Source organism: Vulpes lagopus, chromosome 10, assembly GCF_018345385.1.
Source record: "Vulpes lagopus strain Blue_001 chromosome 10, ASM1834538v1, whole genome shotgun sequence".
Taxonomy (NCBI): Eukaryota; Metazoa; Chordata; class Mammalia; order Carnivora; family Canidae; genus Vulpes; species Vulpes lagopus.
In genome coordinates, this window is record NC_054833.1 from 76,897,608 (window position 1) to 76,914,911 (window position 17,304).

A 17,304-nucleotide genomic window follows, 5' to 3' on the forward strand; every position below is an offset into this window, starting at 1 on the left:
ATAATAATTACACTGGGGAAGATAAAATCCTCATGACTAAAAATATTATGAATAATTAATTGGCAAAAAAGATCTTATTTCCGAATTGCTTGCTTTGCTTTACTTGGGCAAGCTCCAGTACTCTCTATACATGTAGGATGACTGGGAGAAAATGTCTCTGTGCCACAATTTAGACCCTTTGGCAAAGCCCGAATGAGAGACAGAGGCCAGGGAGGGCAGAGCCACTTACTCAGGCAGCTCGCTCATTCCCTCTGAACACTCTCCCCAGTCTCACATTTTTGAGCCAGAAGACACTGACTGTTAAGATTACGGAGCTTGGAAGCCAAACTAAAGCAGTTTTTTAAGAGGGTGTGGGTATGGGTATTGATGGAACTGTTAAAAAGTTGAGATCAGACTTTTTATTACTGAGATCACTCACAAGTTTTACCCAACCCATAGGAAGGATTCAGGAGACATGGGATTTTAAGGAGATCCCTGATTCACTTTATCATTCAACTAACAGAGTTGCCACGGCATGACGCACAAAGATAACCCTTGAGTGAGGTCTTAGCTGCAGAAGTGCCTCCAGGATCCCTGGGTTCAGAAGAGGTAAGGAACTACTAGTTAAATAATTTACTAATTTTTTTTTCTGTACTATAAACACTTAAGGTGGATGCAAAGGGGAGGAAGAGGCCAGCTCTTTAAAAGGTAACTAACTTGCTAGATAGAGCAGGGACAAAGCGGAATGGGTTGGAATTTGTATAGGTTGAGTCTAACTTAAGATGACTGAGATTACTTTTTATTCTGGAATTCATATTTATCTTCAAATTTTCAGCCAGCCAAATTTGTTATTTGGGATTTGCAACTTTAACAATGAGAACTAGCTCTCTCTACCCAAGTGTTTCATCTATAGAATAGACAGGGGGACCATGCCTGATAAAGGGTGGAATTTGATCAGATAACTTCTGCAACTTCTTTTTAAATCCATTTTCTGGAGTTAGAAAACCCAGGTTTGCATTCCAACCTTGCCAGATGCCAACTGTCAGTAAGTGGTAATCTACTTCACTTCCTCTAGCCTCATCTTCTTTATCTGCAAAGTAATTGATAAAATTTACCTCACGGGACTTTCATAAGAATTAAGTCCAACAGCAAACTTAAAAGCACATGGTAGATATTTAATAAATTCTAGTGCAAGTGTTTATGATGTTTATATATAGCAGTCAAACAGGGTCAATATCTTAAATAGAATTTAGTAAGTATCTCAATAAGGTAAAGAGTCTTTAAGTTTCAAACTGCTTTTGTAAGTGTAACATCTCAACTTACTGCAAAAACTTAAGGAGGATTGAGGGATGGATAGAAGGGGAGATAGATGGATATACATATGATAAAGCAAGTAAAATGTTAATGGCAAGAATCCAGGTGATGGTTCTGAGTATTCACTACAAAATTCTCCCAACTTTTCTGTATGTTTAAATAGTATGATAATAACATGTTAGGGGAAAATGCCTTTCACAGCCTCTTGTACTTGGTCTTAGACTTGGGAGCAACTTGAGATAAAGGACACTCTTGGCTTCCACTTCGTCTCCCCATCACCAAGCACAGTGGCTTCTACATTGTAGTTATCAGAAGTTTGTTTCACTGATTAAATGAATATATCCCTATAATAAAGAACAGTTATTCTCATTTTGAACAATAACAACAAAAAAAGAGTGAAACCAAGCCATATATTCAGAGAAATGAGATTGACATATCTTTCCAAAAGAATCCCAACTAGCATCTTCCCTGACTTCTGACTTGCTTCCTCCCTTACTTCAATCAACATCTATCCATGGAGTCTCCAGATTTCCAAGGTGAGAGTTCACCTCCATGAGGCTGACTATATGAATGAGGTCCTCTATCACAACACACATTAAATGCATTGTCTTTTTTACTATGTTTTCTAAAGACAACATTTCCCTCCCATAGGTGCATTTTAGCCACTGTAAGAAAATAATGTTGTTCAATTTTTGTTTAACACTGAATCATCCCATGTAGACATAAAGGCAGCCAATCTTAGTAATCTTGTTCTTGCCTCTCTGGTTGCACTAAAAATGCCTAGAGGTAGCTGACATGCAAGCACAGTGGTCAGGAAGATTGGCAGCAAAAATACTAGGTATTTGGCCTTAATGCTACAGTCATAAGTGTGGCTCTGACCACGCACCATGAATTCATTTAGCAAGTATTCATTGAGTACAATTTTAATGCCAAGCACTGTGTTTGGCTCTGGAGAGACAACAGCCAGGTATGGATAGAGTGATTTGGTCTCTGCTCTTATGAAGTTAAAAATCCATCAACCCAAAGAAAAATGAACGTGATGTAACAGGAAAAAACAAAACAAAATAAAAAAACCACGATATGATTTAGAACCATGTGAACCTTCACTGAAGACCCAATCCTAATCCTCATGGACAATCATTTCATTTCTTTGAGGCTTGTGAATTCACCTGTAAAATGTGGCAAGTAGCAACATTTATCCCACAAGACCATGTCATAGATCAAATAAAGAAAATATACATCAAAATCTGCCATAAGCCAAAAAATAAAATACAAAATATATATAATAGTGGCTGACATTTATTAAATGTTACCAGTTATCACACCAAGCAAGTCCTTGGGGAGGGGGGGGGGAACATCTGATTTTTAAAATTAGTTTGTTGGAGTTTAAAACTAAAAGAATATAGTACATACTTGGCATAAATCAAATATGCAAATACAAGGACATTAAGGAAAGAAAGGATTCACTGTCCAGGTAAATGAAGACAGGACACCAGCCTCAACACTCTGTATATTTAGTTACAAGACCGATTTATGGGCTGACCACCCTGGAGAGAAAATCCACAAAAGATGCTCTAACAACAGCTGACAACACGGTCCACGATTCAAAAGCTGGGAGGAACAGAGCCCCGGTATAAACATTAAAAGAGAAGCTGTCTGATTCATTATATACATCTTGTTTTCTCTTACAGGGAAAAGGAAGCAGCTTCAAAGGTTATGCTTAAGACACAGAGACACAGAAGAGAGGCCCAGAGGAGTTACTGTGTCAATCTGGGGCCATCACTTCACACACAAAACAAGCTGTGACTCAAGGTAATAGACTCCAGCCAAGGGGTGGCTCTGGGGTGGAAAGGAGTGGTAATACTCCAAACTTCCTTTTCCACAATGGGGAAGAGTTAAAATGAACTTACATTTGTTCTGCAGTGGATCTCTACTGTAGAATGGAACTATTGGCCAGATATACACAAACAAAAATGATATGATAAATGATTTGGTAAATTCGTTCATCTGTTCATCCATCCATCCGTAAAAATACCTACGGAGTGATCAGCATCAGATGCTAGCAGTGTCTTAGACATTAGGGACACAGAGATAAGCGAGGCACAGTATAGTGTAATAAATTCCCAGGCAGAGGTAAGTGGGGTACCACGGGGGACAAAGGGCAGGAGCCTGATCACCACCTGATGGAGAAAGTCAAGGACGGCTTCCTAAAGCCTTAAAGAATTCGTCTAAGTTTTCCCAAGTGAAGGACGAAATTTTAAGTTTGCCAGCCAAAGAAAAAACCTGAGCAAAGACTCAGAGGTGTGAGAGACTATGGGTACAGCATTCCTAGAGCCACAGACCGAGAAGTTCACCATCTGGAAAATCTTTCCACATCTCTAAGCATTTTGTTATAGGAAAAGTAATGATGGATTCCTTGAACAAATTCCCACAGCCTGGGTCTCCAATCCAAATGCCTAGAGGGTAGTGCTGGAAAAGGAAATGAGCAGAGCAAGCTGGGTGGGGATGGCTGTGAAATGAAGGACACTTGCCCCTTCTAAAGGGGGCAGCCCCTACTCAGCACTGGCCAATTCTTTCCACATGGGAATGTGCGCCCCCCCACTGCCAAATCCTTTTGTTATTTTTTCTAAAGAAGCAGAAAATCCAGACTTCAACGTAAAATTTATTAGTTTTTAAATGTTGAAAACTAATTCAAATTTTTTAAAAAGTGTTTTTGTTTTGTTTTGTTTTGTTTTGTTTTGAAGCACAGGGTAGGTCAAACAAAACCCATCTGGGTACCAGATTTAGCCTGTGGATGGCCAGCCAGCAGCCCTGGCATGTTGCAAGAAACAAATGTTCTTTGAGAATGGGCAGTGAGGACCAATGGATAGAGCCCAGGAGCTGGAGGCAGGCTGGATTTTATTTATAAGATTTATCTGAGAAAGGAAGTGAGTGAGCATGCACATGAGCAGGAGGAGGGGTAGAGGGAGAGAGAGAGAGAAGCAGACTCCCCACTGAGTGGGGAGGCCTATTCGACTTGGGGATCCATCCCAGGACCCCGGGATCATGATCTGAGCTGAAGGCAAACACTTTACTGATTGAGCCACCCAGGCACCCCTCTATACTGATAATTTCTTAAAACAAATGTATTAATAAGACTACAGTTTTGTAATTGTTCCTTTTAATATTATAATGCCAACTTTATTGTTGTTATACAAATATTTATTACCTACCTAGTACTATGCCAGAGTGATTTCTAAGTCATAAAAGGGATCATGTCACACTTATGATTAAAATCCACTGACTCAGGCAGCCCGGGTGGCTCAGCGGTATAGCGCCACCATCAGCCCAGGGTGTGATCCTGGAGACCCGGGATGGAGTCCCACGTTGGGCTCCCTGCATGGAGCCTGCTTCTCCCTCTGCCTGTGTCTCTGCCTCTCTCTCTCTCTCTCTCTCTCTCTCTCTCTCTCTGTCACCCTCATGAATAAATAAATAAAATCTTAAAAAAAAAAAATCCACTGACCCTTTCTCCCTACTCTTAGAATAAAATGCAAATTCCTGCCCATGGCCTCAAGGCTATGCAAGAGCTGGCCCCTACCCACTGCTCCAACCCACCTCCTACTACTCTCTGCCTTGCTCATACTCCCCCACCCCTAGCCCTGCTGCCCTCCCATGCTGATATTACAGGTATTTCCCTCCCCTCAAGAACTTGCTGCCCTCTCTTCCTGAAATGATCATCATTCAGGTCAAACTCTCCCAAGAGAGAACACGCCAGCCGTGCCAAATCTGTTCATCTGTGTTTTTCCTTTAGAATTTTCCAGAAAATATAATCACTTTGCGTATATATATTTGTCTCTTTGTCTATATTCTGCTTCTCTATACTAGAATCTAAGTTCTCAGAAGCCTAACCAGGGCCCTCTCCTGTCTTGCTTACTTTGGAATCTCCAATGCTGAACACAGTGCCTATCACATAGGAGACAATAAATAATATTTCCTAAAGGAAAAAAAAAAAAGGAACCCACAATCTACTGTTCCTGGCCTCAGATCCTCCTGAAGTTATCACTTACAAATCTATTCCCTGAACAAATTTATCCAAACTCTGCAGAGCAAAACACTTGAAGAGGCGATAGGGAGAAATGGTGATAAGCCCCGATTCTAGATCTGAAATACCAAGGTTCCAATCCCAGTTTTGCCATTTATTAGCTGAGTGACCTCGGGCAAGTTGCTTAACATCTCTGAGCCTGTTTTATCATCTGATATTACTTCATAGTGTGGACGTGAGGATTAGAGGAATTTAACATGGATAAAATGCTTGAAAAAGGGCTAGATATGTAATTAGTACTGTATATACTTTAGCTACCATCTTCATCTGTTTCCTTATTTTGATCCAATTGCTCAGGTGAGCTGTATCTTTCTTTTCCCATCAGGCTATAATCTCTTGAAGGCAAAGACCACTTTTGGACCCTAACAGTGGATTACAGAGATCCCCACAAGATGGGGATGGGGGACAGAGCTGCAGTATGGCTCCCAACATAGGTTTGTTCACATGGTATAAGACTGTAAGTCATTTAAGGTTTCTGAGTTTCAGTTTCCTTATCCACAAAAAGAGATCGTATCTACCCCACAAGACGGGTGTGAAGATTAAATAAAATAATCTTTGTGAAATAAAATAATGCTGAAGCTGGAGGCAACAGTGAATTTCAAGGGAAACAGTAGAAGGTATTAGGTAAATCTGCTTCAAAGTTCAAAGCCAGCTGCCTTCTGGTATAGGCATTACACATAGGATGTGGATGATTCACATAAATGAATGACTCTGAAAATATGTTTTGTACTATTGTACTAGATATTTTCTATGATTGTCTCTGACAACCTCATGGTGGTTTTTAGATGCTTTCCTTAGCTATTAGTCAAACAGAAAAAATACCACTCATTACAGCCAGCTACATGAAATAAGATTCTAGTGTTTGAAATTCTCTCAGTTGGTGAAAGGATATTACTGACATGCCCATCAGTAGAACACAAACATTTCTTACACACAATAGAAGTGAAGAGGCGACTACTATTTGGATATCTACTTGCATAAAGTGCTTTACAAATATCTGACTAAATTATAATAGTTCCACAAGGCTGACACTATTCTCATTTTACTATGAGAATATACTAATGACTATTCTCATTTTACAGCTAAACACTGTGAGACTCAGATAAGTTGATTTAGTTTGTCTGAGGTCCCAGAATTGGTAAATGGCAGAGAGACATTTAAATCCAAGTGTGTCTGGCTTCAAATCCTGTACTTAACTTCTGTTACAGAACTGTGATTTATCCCCCAAATTTCCACAATATCTTGTATCAGCTCTACTGCTAAGGACTGACGAATGTGGGTGAACATTAATAGGCCTATGCATGCAATTTAAAGCCAGAGTAACTAACAGAGAAAGACCATTCCCACCACAATTCCCATTAAAGAAGAAATGGTATATTTCAAAGAAAGGAAATTAACACAGTTTATCTTCCACAAAGTTTCAGGCAAGAAGAAATCTAAGATAAAAGAATAGATGTTATTATATCGTCAAAAAGAATGAAAACATAAGGCCAACCAAGGAACTAAAAATGAGCTGGCCCAAGCCTCTTACTTCACAGAAAGGACCAAAACCAGGTTTTTCTGACCTCTAATGGAGAGGTTGTTTTTTTGTTTTTTTGTTGTTGTTGTTGTTGTTGTTTTTCCAATAGTTCCTCATGCAAAGCACTCTACTCACACCTTCCACAGCTAACAGGAAGTTATCAAACCACCTCTCTGGGCATCCCAACACCCCGCTTCCTCCAAAGCATCTACATTTACAAAAAAAAAAAAAAAAGGCACATTAGAAGCAGAGAATCATTTCTTCATTTTCCCAGTATGCTATCAGGGGAACAGAAACAGAGAGGCATGAACTGGGGAGATGGGAGGGGCAGATATATCTTCTTAACCCATCAGTAAAATCCTCTGACATTCCAGCCAGTTGGTTCCAGTTGAGAATGAACGATGACAATCTCAAACTATAAAATGATTAGCTTTCTGCTCTGCTGACAATGGCAAAAAGAGGAAATGAGTTAAAAGTCAGATTGGAATACCTCCACACAGCCCCTACAAGCCAGTTAATTATCTTCCATTAACACTGAGCTGTCAGGATCTGCATCAGCCCTTAACTCTCTTGACCTTCCCCAGTCTGCACCTTGTTACCCTGCAATGTTTCATGTTTATAAAGATAGGAGACTCCAGCTGTTCCAGCCTGACAGAACTTAATTTACATTTGGCCTTGATTAAGATGAGAGTCAGAATCATTGAGACCAAATGGAAAAGCCAGACTGCTGGGGGTTATGAAAAATTCAAATGGCATTTTTCCTTTTATCTGACAATTCTTATTAAGGAGACATGCGTCAACCTGAAACACAAAAACTTTAAATGTAAAGGACATGATTAAAATTCCACATTGCAGAACTAGGACCTGAGTGACTTTGCCCAAGAGCTGCGGTGGTCCTAGTCTATCACTTAGGTCTTATGAGAAGTCTGAACTCCAGATTCTGCTTGACTCCCTCTGACATCAGATTCTAGGCCAAGGACAAGGAGCCCATGAATGACAGCAGCACTGAACTGAGTGGTCAGCTCTGACTCTGCCATCTTGCTCGCCCCTCACAGCCAATCAGCCTCCATGTCCCGCTGATAGTATCCCCTAAAAATTCTGGAATCTATCACTTCCCCATCCCACAGTGCCCACTTCACAGCTCATGACTTCCCACCTGGAGGGCTACAAAAACCCCCTTAGTGGGCCGTTCAAATTATTAAAAAACTATGTATTGACTACCTACTATATGCCAGGCATTTGATTAGGGGTAGAGAAACAGCCATGAACAAAACAGATAGGCTCTCCATCCCCCCTTGGGTTACAATGGTGGGAAGACCCAGGCACCACGTAAATCATCATACAAAATGATTCCTGCTATAAGTTATGAAAGATACAATGAAGTAATAGTGCAATGAAAAGAGATCCCTGATATATGTGAGGTCAGGCAAGGCTTTTCTGAAGACATAACAATAAAGCTGAAACCTGTATGAGTTAGGATGGGTGTTAAATAGCAGGAAAAATATTCAGAGGCAGAAGGCACAGGATCACATCATCATCAAGACCAGGGTCAGCAAACTTTTCTCTAATAGTCCACAAAGTAAGTATTTTCAGCCTTGTGGGCACTCAGTCTCTGTCTCAACTACTCAGCTCTGTCCCATAGTGATGCAAAAGCAGCCATAGACAATACGCAAATGAATGTGGCTGTGTTTCAATAAAATTCTGTGGCCACAAAAATTTGAATTTCACATAATTCTCACAAGTCACAAAATATTACTCTCCTTTTGATTCCTTTTTCAGGCATTTGAAGTAAAACGCACCCTTTGCTCCCAAACCATCCAAAAACAAGTAGCAGGCCAGATCTTCCCATTGGCCAGAGTGGACCAACCCGCAGTCAAGATGGAGGTGGCAAAGAACAGAGCGTGTTTGAGATACCCTAACGGGATCCCCGTAGACAGAGTGAGTAAGGTGAGGGACACACAGTAAGTAGAAAGGGGGTGGTGAAAATGACACACATACCATCTTCTGGGCCATGTTACAAATTTTGGAATTTATCCTAAGAGCAAAGCCAAGCCAACAAAATGCTATAATCAGTAAAGTATGAAAACTAGTTCTTACACACACACACACACACACACACACACACACACAATTTTCTCACACCTAACCAGTCTCTTTATCTCTGCCAAAGGTATCTAAGACATTCCCTCCCCCTTGCTTAAAGACCATCTATCACCAAATAAGCCCTTAACAAACTGAGTCCAGGCTACTTACCTGGCCTCATCTCCTACTACACTCAGGGAAGCATCCCAGGCTCTTATCCCAGGACCTGCGTACCTTACCAAAAATGAACCACAGTCTTTCTCAAGAATTTCCTCCCTGTCTTCTCTAAAAGGCAAGACCTCCATTCCTATCTTGAGATTCATCTTGAAGAACTCCTCCCAGAAGCAAATTATTTTCTTCAAAAGTACTGCATATTTATCAAGGTGCTTAAAACATCTGACACCTCTGGTCCCATGTCTCTTTCCTCCTCCTGCCACCCCCAACTGCTTCCCCACTACTACCCCAGAGGACTCTGGGCCCCTCAAGGATAAGCCTGAATGAGTGTGGCTGTGTTTCAATAAAATTCTGTGGCCACAAAAATTTGATCTTTGTGCTTATGTCCCCAGTGCCTGCAACACTGCTGGTTCATAGCAGAACCTCAGTTAATATCTGGTGAATTAAAGAGTGAATAAGGGGGGCACCTGGGTGGCTCAGTCAGTTAAGTGTCTTGTCTGCCTTTGGCTCAGGTCAGGATCCCAGGGTCCTGGGATCAAGCCCTGCATCAGTCTCCTAGTTCAGCAAGGAGCCTGCTTCTCCTTCCACCCTTCTGCCCCTACTCCTTCCTATTCCTGCTCGCTCTCTCTTTCAAATATACAAATAGATATTTTAAAGATAATTTAAATTTTTAATTTAAAAAAAAAGAGTGAATAAGGGAGTAAACAAATGACAGCCCCATGAGTTAGCAGAGTCTCACATTCTGACTGATGTGCTAGCGCACAACTCTTTGAAAGCTATCTAACCCCCTGGTCTCCCACTCTTCCACAGCCCCATTCAAAAGACGGTACTGTGTTCTGATTCTCCACGAATGTGTGCTCTTCAGGATATAAGGGCAGAGCTTCTAGAATCAGAAGTGGTTTTATAAGTCTGGGGGCTTGTCAGAAAATGCCAATTCTCAGTCCTTATCCCAGGACTACTAAATCAGGAATCCCCAGGTGATTAATAAGATTCCCAGGTAATTCATTTACACATTAAAATTGGAAAAGGATCCTAAACCATCAGGGTCAGGCTTTAAGGAGAAGATGCTAAAACTGGTATTAGACACTATCTTTTATTTGGAATTTGCAATCATTGATAAAACCAAAGTAATTCGCAGCACAGATTCCTGTATGTGCTTACCAAAAAAAAAAAGAATTGAAGAAATTTTAAAAATAGATTTGAGGCTCAACCTGCAGGTAGTTAAATACACAATGAGATAATATTTAAGGTCTTTCTGAGAAAACTCTGAAATGGAACTGATGGATGGATGGTCAGTCTTAGGTCACAATCCCTGACTGCTGCAATCTAGAACCTAATTATTTTTTATGCACTTTACTGAGTTCGGTTAGATCTCAAGTGCACAGTGGTGAGCATCCAGAGAGGTTCACACCAGATATATAGTTAGATCACCCGGGATATACAGCCCCAAGCTGACATGAAGCAGGTGCTCCGTTAAGGCCCTGATGATGTACCAATGACCACCTACTTGATCCTTCCCACTTAATTGAAAAGTACAGCTTTTCTTTCCTGTAGCCAAGAAGGATGTGATATGTCCAACCCATTTGTTTTCTTGCACCATGTTTAGGCTGGTTTAAAAACACCACTGCCTCTGTTCCTGGTCCTACCCTAAGTGGCATGCTTTTGGAGGGATTTCAGTTACAGCATGATATGATGGGGGTGAGCTGGGGTTTGGAGGCCAGCAGACATGGGTTTAAATTCTGGCTCTATCATCTGTTTAGGAAAATCATACTGCCATCCCTGTCAGCCTCAGTTTCCATGCCGTCTATCAAGCAGAGTTTGTTAAGATCAAATCAATATCTACAGAACACACAGCAGAGAGTGGGGGCAGTGCAAAGTAGTGCTATATTCTGACTTGTATTTCAGGATATACTTATATCAGGTTTTCAAGCCAGTCCAGACCAACTTTCTCACTTTATAGATGGAAAAAGTGAGGCCCAGGATGAGAACTGCTTTGCTCAAAGTCACACTAGGTGATGCAAGTAGAGTCAGAAACTCTGGCTCCTAAAATACTCTGTTTTCAAACTCTTAATAAATATAGAAGGCTTTGTGCAAATTAAAGCTTACACAACAGCTCAATATGCTAAACAGATAACAAGTCAAACCTCCCTTGATTATTGATGACTTCTTTGCTTCTGTCTCTTCTGCTCACGGTGGCAATCCAGAAACACTTTCTCAGCACCATTACACTCCCCTCAACCCCCATACATTTTGAGTAATCAAAGACTTGGCCCATTTGAAACCCCAGAGCCAGTAAATGAATCACACCAGGTCTTACTCATTAGATGGATTCTCTCCTCACCAGACTACCTAGGGATTTTCAAGTCCCTGAGGTTCCCAGAGGACTTGAACTTTCTTGCACATCCATCCCTACTGGGCACCATTAAGCTGACATCACCATTATCCACACTTCATAAAGGATCTGAACATCTGGAAACAGGAACCACCTGCAAGTGCTCTGTCCAGAGATCACTGTATCACTCGAGGACATGGAAACTCAAGTTCAGGTGACATGAGAAACCTGAACATGCCACCATGGCCAGATTAATCCTCAGGGGATACTAGTATATAGAGAAAGAAGTTCTGGTCAGAAGATGTAGACTTAAAGCCCAGCTCTGCTATTTTCTATTAGGAATGGTAATCGGCGTCTCTGAACTCCAGGAGAGTACTGGCTATTAAGAGAATTGATTGCAGAGTCAGCCAGTCTCTGGTTCCAACCCTGGCTCTGCCACATGTTTATCATGTCACTTTGGGTGAGTTGGTTATCTCTATTAGCTTTAGTTTCCTTGTCTTCAGACAACCCTTAGCCCAAAAGAGACAATTCCTGCCTTCATAAGGCGGCTGCTAGGATTCAAAGAGATAATCTGTGTCAAACACTTATTAAGTGCCTGCATAGGGCAGCCTAGGTGGCACAGAGCCTGATCCTAGAGACCCAGCATCGAGTCTCATATCGGGCTCCCTACATGGAGCCTGCTTCTCCCTCTGCCTGTGTCTCTGCCTCTCTCTCTCTCTCTCTTTCTCTCTCTCATAAATAAATAAAATATTTTTAAAAAATAAAATTAAAAAATAAAGTGCCTGCATAAGGTTAGCACCTAAAAACAAGAATGATTTAACTGAAACCTAATCAATAAATCGGGATCAACCTGGGTTGATCCAGAAGAGAGAGCAGCTCTCTGAGGAAAAGTCAAACATAACAGACTTGAGCACAGTGCTTGGTACAGACAGATCCACAATGAATGGAATCCCCAGCTGCGATGAGCATGCTCTCTCCACCTGAAGGCACTCACCTCTTTTAGCCACAAAAGCTTTGGGGCCTGCATTTCCACGGACATCACGCCCCCAACACACTGCAGGACACTGTGCTTGGTTTCATTGATCCTGTGGACCTGAGTGATGGCCCGGTGGTCCAGCCACATGATGATGTTTCGGCGGGAATCCCCTAGCAGAACAAGAGACATAAGGTCACATGCATATGCTCAGCCTTCTAACCCAAGGGGATACTTCCAGAATCCCAAGAGCACAAATCTATCCAACTACTATGATCTCAGACATCAACAACAGCAAGCACGAGGGCCCCTACCAACACGAATTAGTGCACTCCACCCAAACTCTGGATTTCCCTTTGAGCGATGCGTCCTTATTTAAGTGTCACTCCAGTGTTAAATGTCTATACCAAAACCAGTGGGGATCTACCAATTAATTCAATTCTCATTCATTCTCTCCCAACTTCTTCCCTCCTTTCTTATCGCTTCTGTTCCAGAAAACCTTTGCTGAGAATGTGTGTGTGTGTGTGTGTGTGTGTGTGTGTGTGTGTGTGTATGCTCAGGAAAAGAGTCTATGAAGTTAAGCCTAAAACAATACATTGGCTTTTTAAGATCTGCTTCCATTAAATACAAACACTTCAACGGAATAATATACCCAATATAACACACCAACTACATCCATACAGTGGCTTTTATCTGCTTATATTCTTACTTCTTCTAGTCACTTTAATTAAAATTCATTAACTTTGGTGTTTTTCCCCCCTCATTCAGTTGGTTTGGTGGAATGGGAAGCACTGTAACTTTTTTCAGTTTGGGGACCTGGCCGACCTCATGAGGAATGCTCACTATTTCAGTTACAGGTGGAGACACATTGAGAGTCATTAAATTTTTCTTAGCCTAACTGTCCTTATCTATAAGACAGGGACAACACCACCTAATGGCATATAAGATTTTTCATTCACTAACAAGACCATGCACATAAAGACAAGCACTGGGATGCCTGAGTGGCTCAGCTGTTGAGCATCTGACTTTAGCTCGGGGCATGATCCCGGGGTCCCGGGATCAAGTCCCACATCAGGCTCCCTACATGGAGCCTGCTTCTCCCTCTGCCTGTGTCTCTGCCTCTCTCTGTGTCTCTCATGAATAAATAAATAAAATATTAAAAAAAAAAAAACAGGCAAGCACCTACCACACAGTAGACCCTCCAGAGAAAGAAGAAGTAAGAAACAGAATTTTAAACCAGCTGGAAAAGAAGCACAGGCATGTGCCTCACATTCTACCTCTGCCATCCTGCAGCCCACATGGAAATGAATTGTGCCTTTCTCCCTTTCGTGGTCTCTATTAATTCCTCATGTACTAATGGGCAAACCAATATTCTTTTTACAGTCCTCTGCTTCCTCAGATGGCAAAATGTGGAGATCAGCAATGAATAAACCAGGCAATAATAAAAGGGAAAGATATAAGGGGACCCCACAGTAATTGAACCAGATGCGTCACACATTATTTTGCAATTGCAGAATCACTGCAGCTAATAACAAATATTTATAAAGCTCCGTGTGTGTGTCCCAAGCCCTGTGTTAAACGTTTTATACACATCATCTCATTTAATCCTCAAAACAACTCTCTGATCTAGGTCATTTCCCATGACAAACTGACTCCGAGATTTAAGATTTGCTTCCTATCTCAGTTTGGAAAAGCATATAGTGTGCTTTAAAACAGATCTGTGCAGAGAATGAATAAATAAATTGGTACAACAAACTTAAACTCAAGCTACACATATCAACATGAATAATGATACCAGCCAAGATAGTTTTAAACTCCACATTTATTGTTTGTTGTTGAGGGTATACACATATGTGGAAAGTGCAGAAATGATGTGTTTGTGAACACCAACTACAGCAGCATGGTCACCATCCAGGGAGGGGGAAGGCATAGACCGAAGCTTCAGGTGGTTCTTCCTTCAAAAAAGTCTGTGGCCAAGAGTGTAAATTTCCATCTGCTTATCCTCAGAACTGGGTACACAGGAGGCTATGAATCTTATTTTCCTTACTTTGCCATGTTTCTGAAAAAAGATCCTTAAAATTGAAAGAAACAATGCCAACCTAAGAAAATATCTAAGTCACATGATCATCACCATGATGAGGCAAGGACTCAGTCTCTGCTTTGCCTGCCTGGGGAGGGTTCAGGTCCCACAAAAGCTCCTCAAATCACAGTAGTACTTTGAAAATAAGAGGAAGTACATGAGACCTTCCAGAGACACATCTAAGATTTGTTTTTAAATAGCTGAGTGATTATACCATATAATGTCACTGCTTAAAGCTTTGCCTCTCAACCCTTCTTACACATTAGAACCACCCGGGATAGTTTTTAAAACGTTGATGTCCAGCTCTCATCCCAGCAACATCAAAGAATCAGAATGTGGAGGTGTAGACACACATGTGTGCATACATGCATACACATGCACGTGTGTGGGTGTGTGCATGTTAAAGAGGACAATGTCGGGGCTGTCGGGGCACCTAGGTGGTGGAGTTGGTTAAGTGTCTGACTCTTGGTTTCGGCTCAGATTGTGATCTCAGGGTCCCAAGATCGAATCCCATGTTGAGCTGCACACTCAGTACAGTCTGTTTAATATTCTCTCTCCCTCTGCCTCACCCCTCTACATACTCTCTTTTTCTCTCTAAAATAAATAAATAAATCTTTTAAAAAGGGGAGGGTGACAATGTCAGTATTGTTTCTTAAATACTGTATAAGTGCAACTGCAGCTGCTTCAAGCCAAAAACACCTGCCACTAAACTTTCAACTAGAATGACAATCAGCTCCTACTGCCTCTACAGGAAGAAGCTCTCAAAAAACAGAATGACACAATGAAATTGTGGGAATCAATTAACTTATTATATATATATGTGTGTGTGTGTGTGTGTGTGTGTGTGTGTATACACATATATATATGAAGATTATTAAATAATGATTCACATTGCGGACAAAAAAATGAGGTTAATCGTTTTTCATTTTTTACGGAAAATCACAAAGAAAGGACTCCACTGAAAGCTCACTGGATCTTTCACTGAGCATCTATTCCATGTCAGGCACAGGGCTGGATGCTGGGATGCCGAGGAGAATATGCCACAGTCCTGCCTGTATGGAGCATGTGGCTGCATAGAGAGCTTCCAAAAGGCAGGGAAGCTTTCTTTTAAAGAGTTCTGAAAAAGACTGTACACTAGTTAGGCAGGTGAAGAGGGGATGAGGAAGGAGGCTCTACAAAGCAGAGTCAGCAGGTGAAACAAAGCACAGAGCTTAAACAAGGGATTATAGAAGGGAAGGCGGGTGGAGGGATGGGGTAACTGGGTGACGAGCATTAAGGAGGGCACATGATGTGATGAGCACGGGTCGTTATGCTATATGTTGGCAAACTGCATTTAAATTAAAACAAACACCGAGCTTAAAAAGTGTCAAGTTTTAAGAAAATTAGAAGCAATTGCTAGAACAGAATTTCAGTTATACAGTCCATTTATCCACAGGCATATTATTCATCAATGCATTCAAGCAATTAATATTCTGGATCTCTCACAGGAGCTGTGCCAAGCATACTTGTGGGAAATTACTATGAATTAGCACAAATACCTATTAGGTTCCTACTGCAGGGTAGCCTAAGTGGTAACTCCCTGCCCAACCCTGAATTCTCACCCTTGCTTCTTCTTGCTCCCAAGAGCTCCTGGGGCTAGGATGACCCAGCCAGAGTTGTGCTATGAGTTAGGGGGGTTGCAGAGTTGGGAGCACGCAGCAGTGGCACCACGGCCCAACCTGGAACTGTCTGATCTTCAAAGGAAAGATCAAACAAGAAGAGGCTAAAATGAGAATATTTTATCATGTAGTAAAGATTACCATTCTTAAAATACTGTACTTCATTTACTTGGTTTTTTTTTTCCTTTCCTTTTCCTTTTTTTTTTAATCATCTTATCATTTTGGTCAGTTTTGTGGGTTTGGCTTTAATGGTGATGGTTAATTTCCTGACCCCACTGCCTGTTCCTCACCATTACTCCAGTTAACCAATCAAGAGTTGTTCACTCCCACACAGGCATCAGAAGTCATTAAACAACCTTTGAATCATCTTTAAAATTCAAACCTCATTTTCTAGCACAAGATAATCCATTTCAGATAAAATCTAACCTTAATAGAACCTATTGAAAGGCAAGAAACTGGTAAGGGGTACCTGCAGCTGGATGCATTTGATGAATGGGTACATTTTAACCTTTTTGGTGGAATAAAATTATTTCAACACTTATAATTAGGGTTGTAACCTAACTAACCTTTTTATAGAAGTCCTGTTAACAGCAGGCAATTCCACCTACAATGAGGAAAAAGATGGCACCCAGAGAGGGTGCACTACATATGTAAGCAGGTCTAACAAGAACTCTCTTCTTTCACTTCAAGCATTCTTGCTCCTAGTATCTTAGCTACCCAATTCAGCTGCACCCAGTAATTCTCCACATACCAGAACTATGGAGGAAACATAAAAAATGCTGATGCCCTAGACTCACCACAAGCCAAGTGAATACAAAGCTTGAGAGTAAGGCTCATGAATTGGGATTTTAAAAGATCCCAGGTTGATTCTAATATAAAGCCAGAATTAAAAACCATATATTTTAGCAGATCAAAGGTTAGTGTCCTGGGAACCTAGGGCTGTTTAACATCTAAAGTCCCACCCAAAATGGGAACTCATCCAACAGCATCCCTAAGAGACCATCACCTGATTGCTACTTAAAGCAAGCCAGTCAAGACAGTGCTAACAGCCTCCCCAAGGGGCCAGCTCTATGGCTGTCCACAGCTCCTAACTGGAGAGTGTTTGCTGCTGC

At 41.3% G+C, this 17,304-nt stretch overlaps 1 protein-coding gene and 1 long non-coding RNA gene across 10 annotated transcripts in view; one reads left to right on the top strand and one right to left on the bottom strand.

Moving 5' to 3' along the window:
* Positions 1 to 17,304, bottom strand: part of FGGY (FGGY carbohydrate kinase domain containing) — a 412,479-nt gene that overhangs the window by 348,658 nt on the left and 46,517 nt on the right. For all 9 annotated transcript variants that reach the window (XM_041771241.1, XM_041771246.1, XM_041771243.1 and 6 more), the window contains one exon: positions 12,476 to 12,627. In XM_041771241.1, coding sequence (XP_041627175.1) covers positions 12,476 to 12,627 — 152 coding nt within the window. The remainder of the gene's footprint in view (positions 1 to 12,475; positions 12,628 to 17,304) is intronic.
* LOC121499950 lies at positions 44 to 12,465 on the top strand. Its single transcript, XR_005990268.1, has 3 exons — positions 44 to 588; positions 2,985 to 3,105; positions 5,700 to 12,465. It is a non-coding gene; the product is annotated as an uncharacterized LOC121499950 (long non-coding RNA).